We start from the raw sequence: 8,456 nt of genomic DNA on the forward strand, positions 1-8,456 counted from the left end.
TTTTGGCCCGTTCTTTATTAATACACATCCTATTGTTTGGATAGTCGCAACCCAGTCTTTGTGTTGGTTTATCATTTTTTTACAGTGTTCTGATTTGTTTTAATTTTTTACAAACAGTACATAATAAATGTAATTTAATATCATTCTCCAGCACCAGTCAGGATATGAAAAGCTATTTACAAAGTAAATGGTAAGTAAACTACAAGACCAAAAAATTTAAAATTCTCCCTTTAAAAATATTGACCTAGCCTTCATGTAAGAAATTTAAGGTTTAAGGAATGAAAGCTTTATTCAAAACACATTTATGATTTAACTATTAAACTGATTTAATTCAGACGGAAACCATCAAACTTCCAACATTTAAGCTAACTAAATAATCTTCTTTTCTGGTTTTGTATTAAAGCTTTTTGGATAAAAGGCTTTTCAGTTTATGAGCTTTAAACTAGTAGCTATTTGGACACCTTTGGTCTGTTTATCTATGGTTTAGGAGTGTGTTTGCAATTCTGTGCATTTTTAAACATGTTTATTTTCTAAAATATGTGTCACTGTGATGGACCAGTCATGATTGAGTCACAGGTTTGATTAACCGGAATGTGGATTTTATTTACCCTCCAAAAATATATAATTCTAAACATTACAAAAATGGACTCACCACAAATATGTCTGCCAAACAATTAAAGCTACCAGAACTGATTCAGTCAAAGAACATCCGTCTCTCTGTATTCTTAGCCTACTGTATCCCTGTCGGGGTCACGGGGTTGCTGGAGCCTGTCCTGGCTACAGTTAGGTGAAGGCGGGTACACCATGAACTGGTCATCAGACTGTTGTAGGGCCTCAAAATCACATATTCACTCATAGAGGCAATTTAGAGTCATTATATATCCAAGAAGCATTATTTTTGGACAGTGGGAGGAAACCGGAGTACCTGGAAAAAACCCACACATGCATGAGGAGGACATGCAAACACCACATAGAAAGATCCCAGCCGGGATTTGACATGGTCAATTTTTGTTATTTAGGGCCACATTTATCATTAATTGTCTATTTTTTGGGATAGTGAATAACTAAATAATGAAAATGATGTTTCTTTTCATTCACTACCAGCAGAGGTACTTGTGTAAAAACTAAAATCTTAATGTGAGCAGTGAATGCTTTCTCATGAGGTGGAGAAGACTGCTGTGCATTTATCCACCACTTAGGGCACCACTGCATTAAACTCAACACAAATCAAAGGATTCCCATAGGTTCTCTGTTGTGTTTCAATTTGCTCTTTGTCATGTTTCAAAGTTGTTCATCAAGAGCACTTTCTGCCACCAAAGGATTCTTCTGAATTTGAATTCTTCACAGATAGGATTTCGTGACTAAAAGATCTGGCATCTCTGTTGGAAATTCTTTGCACTGCAGTTCATGTCATGCCACCCAAGTGTTATGAGAAGCCACATCTTAAGCCTTAGTCAAATGAACACGTGCGGAGGTCGTCCTTTGGGTGCTACAGGTTTCAGAGTTGTTTAGGCCCGTAGATGGTCGTAGACAGGAGCGGCTGCATCCTAAAGGGAGAGCAGATGTGTCTTCCTTGTGGCCAATGCATCCATGTCAAGCATGTGGTAAGTATAATGTGAAGTAATAGTAAGGATAATGTAAGTTACACACTTATGACGTACAGGTGATGCTTATGGCGCCCTTTACGCAGCACTCCAGTCGCTAGTAAAGTGTGCGCACTGGCTTCTCACTGACTGTGTGCAAATGCTGCATGCACGAGGTGTGCATAAGTGCCCTTAAGATGCCCAAACTTTGCTCTGCCTAATTTCCTCCTTTCTAACAGCAAGGCTGCACGCAATGAGAGAGCAACAGACACTCAAAGAGGGCAGACCCATCACTGGAATGCCACAAAATGTCCCCTTGTGCAATCCACAGGGTTTGGGGGGTAAAAAAGGTTTCAAAAAATCCAATAAACATGCTTGCATTTAACGTACTTAACCCTTACTTATTCTAAAGTGTTGCCTATGTGTTTTGCTACAGGTTGTCGCCTGCAACACGACGGTAGTAAAAAAAATTGCATGAACATTTTAGCCATGGGGTTTCAGCGAGTGGTTTATGATCTTGATGTTTTGCTTGGACCGCCTGTGTGCCCTGTTCAGATTTGACCCTTTTTTCAAATCCTTTTTCTGAAGAGATTGCTGGGCCAAGTCTGTTTCATGTAAAACTGCACACTTGCACACAAAACTTCGCTTGCACATTGAACATTTTGTTTTTGTTCTGGATATAAATGTTTCATTTTACACAAAGATAGTACATTTTGCAGTGGCCCGTTGTTCCTCTCCTTTCCAGAGCAAACCTCCAACTCTAGATGTTCCTCCATTTGCTCCCTGCTCTCACTATAGATCACAATGTCATCTGCAAACATCATGGTCCACAGAGATTCCTGTCTAACCTCAATTGTTAGTCTGTCCACAGAACCAAGAGGGAGTTTAAAGTTGATCCTTGATGTAATCCCACCTCCACTTTGAACACCTTTTACACAACCACCGGTCATCTCAACACTGTCATCCAGCTCTTACTCATGTCCTGCACAGCTCAGAAAGGTGTATGTTTCTCCTAGACTTGATATTTGTGACACACCTCCTCCTAACTCCTGCGACTTTCGATTGACAGCTACCCCTCTCGTGATTCCTCTGAGAAGACCCGGATGTGGTTTGTCATTTGTTCTTAGCATTCATTTGTCCTTTCGTGGGGCATTGTCTTCTCATTTCTCTGCTCAGACTGTTGAACTTGAGGCTTTGACAGAAAATGTTAAGTGGTAAACGGTGTATATTTATATGGTGCTTTCCTACCTTCTCAAAAGGCCCAAAGCACTTTACACTCATAGTCCCAGTCACCCATTCACACACACATTCACAACACTGCAGAACACTGGCAACTTATAACCACCAGCACCAATGTGGGTTTAAGGGGGTTTTAGTCAAAGACACTATGACACGGGGCACATGACATGGGTGCATCACACAGAACGGGAACTGAACCTGCGATCTTGCTCTACCTCTGCTCCATGACCGCCCCATGAAATCAATAAAATGAACGACCGTGGGAGAATTTCTGGCAGTGTGTTTACCTGGTTATTCCCCGTGGACGGTTCAGCCCAATTAACTCAGCTGTTCTGTGACCTACTTGAAGAACCAGGTGTGCGCCCTACGCCCTCTGTCATCTATGAGTGCTGCGTTTGTCGACGGTTCTCCATGCTCGCTGTTAACCTTCTCGCTTTTCTCAGCATCATGATGTCCCTCGTCCTTTTCAGACAGCGATCATCTCTCCTCTTCCGGTGTGGAGGCGTTAGTGATTTTAGTGTTCTTAACACCATATTTCCACCACGAGAACATAGGAACAAAACACTGGAGCACGTGCAGAGAGGCAAACATGCAGTAACAGCAAGAAATGGAAAAAAGGAAGTAAAGGAACAAACAAAGCATCTGTTCTTCTTGTTTTATGTTATTAGAATAAATACAGTCTCCATATCACAGAAACACACAATAATTAAAAATTAGAGCATTATCAGTAGCCAATAAATAAAATCTTGACTAACATCCTATGTTTTATCAGTGGCCTTTCATAGTTATTCCACCAATATTCTGTATACTTGCTAATTTCAGTTCAAGGTGAAGCGTGGAGATTCTGTTGGAATGAAAGCACACAGACGGGGGTTTCCAATTCAAGCCAAAGATTTATTACCCTAACAATATTTCTAGTACAGATAAACGGGCTCATTCAATTTCCCTGAATGCCTTTTATTAAAACAGGGCTCACAGCAGGAATACAAAGAATGAGCACTGATTTATACAATGTATGTATGGATATGTAAATGCAGAAAATGAGGGTGCAGAATCCGCCTGGTCAGTGGTCTCCACGGGTCCCAGGGCCATTAGCTGTCAGGTAACCATCTGCACAGAGAGAATCCAGAACACAACCTACAAAGAGCCTTCCCCCCACCGTGAGTGCCTGGCACCCACCTCCCCAATCTGACCTCCCATGTGTCTGCTCCTCAGCGGCTGTACTTTCTGAGGAGGCTGAGGAGGTTCGGCATGTCCCCAAAGATCCTCAGCAAGTTCTACAGCTGCATGGTTGAGACCATTCTGACCAGCTGCATCACAGTGTGGCACGGCAGCACTACCGCCATGGACCGCAAACGCCTGCAGAGAGTAGTGAAGTGCGTCCAAGATCACCAGGACTCCTCTTCCCTCGCTGCAGAGCATCTACAAATGCAGGGTCTCCAGGAGAGCTGCCTCCATCATCAAGGACCCCACCCATCCACAACAAGGTCTGTTCACTCTCCTCCCCTCAGGACGGAGGTACAGGAGTGTGAAGTGCAGGACCACCAGACTCAGGAACTCTTTCCCTCTGCCATCAGACTCCTTAACAGCTGACAGGAGTCTGAAACAACAAACTGCACCTTTGCACATCCTCATTGTTCGCTACTGTTATTATCACTTTTTGCAAATTTGCACTTTTAGAATTGCCATTCGACATTTTGTGCTTTGTGTGTATGTTGTGTGTGAATTGTTTCAGTTTCCTCTATACTTTTGGCATTCGGAGCAGACAACAAAGAAAGAATTTCATTGTCCAGGGAAACCCGTTTCTTACTGTGTATATGATAATGAACCCTTTGAATCTTGAATCTAAACTGCAGTGGAGCCTCTCACATGTATAGCATGCATGATGTGCTGCAAATGATTCTGAACCAGTTCTATGGGTTACATATTGTTTAAGTTCTATGTGTTATGTATTTTTCAGAGGCCATGATTGCTGGAGCCTGCGCTTCTAAATGGCAAAGGTGAGGTAAAATTTAGATAAGGCATTATTCTAAATTCATTTTTCATACACAGTGTTTAATCTCTCAATGTTTCTTCCTATTCTGCAGATTTCTCCCTCAGAAAAGTTGAATTGCTCTAGCTTTAACACAGCATGTAGTTGGTCGGCTCAAAAGAAACATAAAAAAAAAACTCATTCTGATGTGGAACAACCATTTAGAAAAAATCAAAACGTGTGAAAGCACAAAACAGTGGATCCTAAAAATCTTTGTTTGCCCTCTAAATAATTTGTCACAGACAGATATGTCATATCTAAAAAAAAAGATCTTTTACATTTAAATAATGAGCAAAAGGACCATAATTCACTATATAAAACACAACTATCAAAATTTTTCAAATTTACAAAAGACATTTATTCAGAAAAAATCCAGTATTTCTATTTGAATGATAAAAACTTAGAAAAAAATACAGTTTAACATTTTTTGTTTTTAAGAGAAAAAAATAATTTAAGCTCTTCAGTGACCTAAAGGTTCAGTTCTGCTGTCTCACACTGGCATAAACACAGTCTGTGTTTATGTCGTTCTTCTGACTTCTTGATCTGTTGGACTTCTTAACATTAACAGCAGCATAATGGAGGCTTTCTGTGTCTTTGTTCTCAGCCTGAAACCAAATTGACAGAAGAGAATCACAGTGTGAACTTTGTGAGAATCCAAGATTAACATGATAACTGAAGAGAGTTGAGTCTCACCTCTGTGCTTCTTAAGGGGGCAGCAGGCGATCTTTCCTCTGGTTATTGAAGACAGAAAAGTTTAATTCAAGAACACATTTGTAAAACAGTGAAAGAAGATTGTGTACCTGTGGAGGTGCAGTTGTTGCTCTTGTTGATTTTCCAAAGCAGAAAAAGCAGAAAAACAACGAGGACGCTCATGACCGTCAATAATCCAACCAAAGTGTTCAGAATCACAGAGTTCAGAGGAGCTGCAGAGTCTGGAACCAGATAAAAATAATGATTTAACTTTAAATTCCCTGGAATATTGTTTCATCCACAAAATTTATTATTTAAAGGTAAAACTCACCTATGAGATCCAGCTTGGTCCCGTTTCCAAACAGTATGTGTCCACATGAGACAACAGCACAGTAGTAGATCCCAGCATGAGACTCTGTCAGGTTCTTCATGTGCAGCTCATAGACACAACTGTGTGTTTGTGTGTTCTTTCTCTCACACTGATCATTCCTGCCTCCATGAGTGTAAATGAGTCCTGGATGAGAGTCTTCAGAGTCTTTGAACCAGTAAACTCTGTGTTCTTCATCACAGCTCCCAGTGTGGACTGTACAGTTCAGAATCACAGAGTCTCCTGCATGGATGTTCTCAGAGGACGACGGACTCACTGAAGTCTGGATGGTTAAACCTGAACCTTTTACATCGATGGTAAAAGCTGATGAGAAATTCAGATCTTTTCCAAAGTTTGCTACACATAGGTAAGTAGCAGAATCTGAATATTGTAGATCTAAAATTGTCAGGTGATTATTTTGGTTTTCTGTATGCAGTAAGAAGCGTGGATTGTCATTAAAGTCATGGAAGAAATTGGGTTGTTTTCTATATCTGAAAAATCTTGAGACCAGCTTTGGTTTCTGTCCCAAAGCTTGTTTGTACCACGAGACCCATATTAGATCATCCACTTCATAGATACATGGTAAAAACACAGTTTCACCTTTGTGAGCTGATTTGAAATCAGTCTGTTGATGCAACAACGAGGACGATGTCAGAAGAATCTTTCCAACTAAAGTGAAATGCAGAAGAAACATTAACAACTAAGTTTGCAGCCAACATTTCTATCAAACTTTAGTGAAAAGCATCTAACATTTGTATCAAAAGTTTTTTAAAAGAAACTCACCTGAGAGCAACACCGTCAGGAATAAGACAAACTGAGCAGATGTCTTCATGTTTGCATTCTTGCGCTAAATTGCAGACAGTTGGACTCTTTCTCCTCTTTGGCTGAGAAGAGAAAGTGTCTGATTGGCTCATTTCATGTCACAACCTACCCACCTCTTATGACAGGAAGAAATGATCAAAGTGACAGGAGCTTATATTAAAAAGGTGAATTTAGTTCAAGAAATATTGGAAACATTGACAACATTTGAATTCCTTTATGCTTTACTAGCTTTTGCAAATTCTTTTCAAATTATATTACATGCAATATCTTGAAGTCCCAATGTGCAGGCTTGGACACAAATGGTCAACTAACAGCTCTGGGAGCTCTGTATCTAGCTGTATCTACCTGTTTTTTGTGTCCTCCTCATTGAGGTCTGCAGTGCTCAAGTTTCCACCTCAATGTCCCCTCTCATGCCTGCAGCAGAGCTGAAATCAAGAACCAGCATTCTGTCTGAGCTTGAGCCAACATTCATGCCACTCTGTACAACAAAATTCGATTAAGAGGTTTTTTTTGGTTTGTTTAGCAGAATCTTTTCTTTGCCACATATTATTATTGTATTCCTTGTTGGGGTGTATGATAATTCTTTAACTTGTTTTGTTCAGCAGTTGAGCAAACAGAAAAGAGCTGAAGGCCTCTTGTGTTGGACACATTTTACTGTTACAATCGAGGTTCATGAATCTTCTGACACACAAGGTTTATACAGGGGGCAAAAAAGCATTTAGTCAGCCACCAATCGTGCAAGTGCTCATACTTAACTCTTGTGCTACCCAACTCCCACTTTAACATTGGGAGTTGGGTCATCTAGACCCACTAGACAGTGCGCTGAACCTTTTTTCTTCAATGATTTGTGATCTTCACTGGTGTCCATGGATTACATGAAATCTTTCCACCTTTATCCACCTTTTTCATGGTAGGGAGAACACGTCAATGTAAGGGTGGGGTCATCTAAGATAGGACAAGGGTTAAACAGATGATAGAGGCCTGTTATCATAGGCATAATTATGAGAGACAAAATGAAATCTAGAAAATCACATTGTCTTATTTTTTAAGATTCTATTTGTGACATTTTGGGTAAGAGTGCTTTAGTGCCGCTGCAAAGACCCTCCTGGAAGGCAGAAATAAAAAGATGAACTCACTGACAAAATTATACAAATCCTAACATCGTCCACCTCCACAATCAGAAGATTGGAAATATTAGCAGCTATTGTGCTTTCATTAGCCATTGATGAGTCTACAGATGTCATATATAAGGCCCAGCCTTTGGTCTATGTGAGATTTTTTCAGAAACAGACCAAAGAGATTTGGGAAGACTTGCTGGGTGTAAGGCCGCTTGGGATGCACGCAGTAAGGGAAGACATTTAGGAAACTATTAAGGAGATGCAGATCAAGATAATCCACCTTCCGGGCAAGCCAACGTCAGCCACCCAACCAGGGCCAGAATGATTGCCACAGGGCCTCCCAGCACCAGAGAGCAGGAGGGCACAGGGGACAATGAGCTAGAACCTAGCCCAGCCAGAGAACAGACATTTGGCCATGGCAGACAGCACCCCCAGCCCCAGGAAAGCAGCCCACCACCACCAGGGAGTTCTGAGCATCCGGCCACCGCAACCTCAGGCATGAATTAGGGCGCCCAAGGGAGACACGCTTCAGGCAACCACCGTAGCCCTGAGTGAAGTCTGGCATTGAGTGAGGATGGGCCTCTCCCCCCGTGCCCAAGAGTGGA

At 41.2% G+C, this 8,456-nt stretch overlaps 1 protein-coding gene across 1 annotated transcript; it reads right to left on the minus strand.

Annotated features, from left to right (window-relative positions):
• Positions 1-5,330: 5,330 nt before the first annotated feature.
• LOC101164787 (uncharacterized) lies at positions 5,331-6,773 on the minus strand. The gene is made up of 5 exons (XM_004086753.4): positions 6,695-6,773; positions 5,876-6,580; positions 5,655-5,786; positions 5,548-5,585; positions 5,331-5,459 (listed from the first exon to the last, which is right to left on the minus strand). The coding sequence occupies exons 1-5, from the start codon at positions 6,741-6,743 to the stop codon at positions 5,331-5,333; spliced, it is 1,053 nt and encodes a 350-aa protein (XP_004086801.1). The 5' UTR covers positions 6,744-6,773.
• Between the last annotated feature and the right edge of the window lie 1,683 nt (positions 6,774-8,456).

Source organism: Oryzias latipes, chromosome 18, assembly GCF_053564925.1.
Source record: "Oryzias latipes strain Hd-rR chromosome 18, Olatipes_Hd-rR_3.1".
Classification (NCBI taxonomy): Eukaryota; Metazoa; Chordata; class Actinopteri; order Beloniformes; family Adrianichthyidae; genus Oryzias; species Oryzias latipes.

Coding starts and splice junctions, on each gene's coding strand:
- LOC101164787 (XM_004086753.4), bottom strand. CDS start 6,743: ATGAAGACATCTGCTCAGTTTGTCTTATTCCTGACGGTGTTGCTCTCA. Junction 6,581..6,694: donor CCTGACGGTGTTGCTCTCAG/GTGAGTTTCTTT, acceptor ATTTCACTTTAG/TTGGAAAGATTCTTCTGACA. Junction 5,787..5,875: donor GACCAAGCTGGATCTCATAG/GTGAGTTTTACC, acceptor ATCTGGTTCCAG/ACTCTGCAGCTCCTCTGAAC.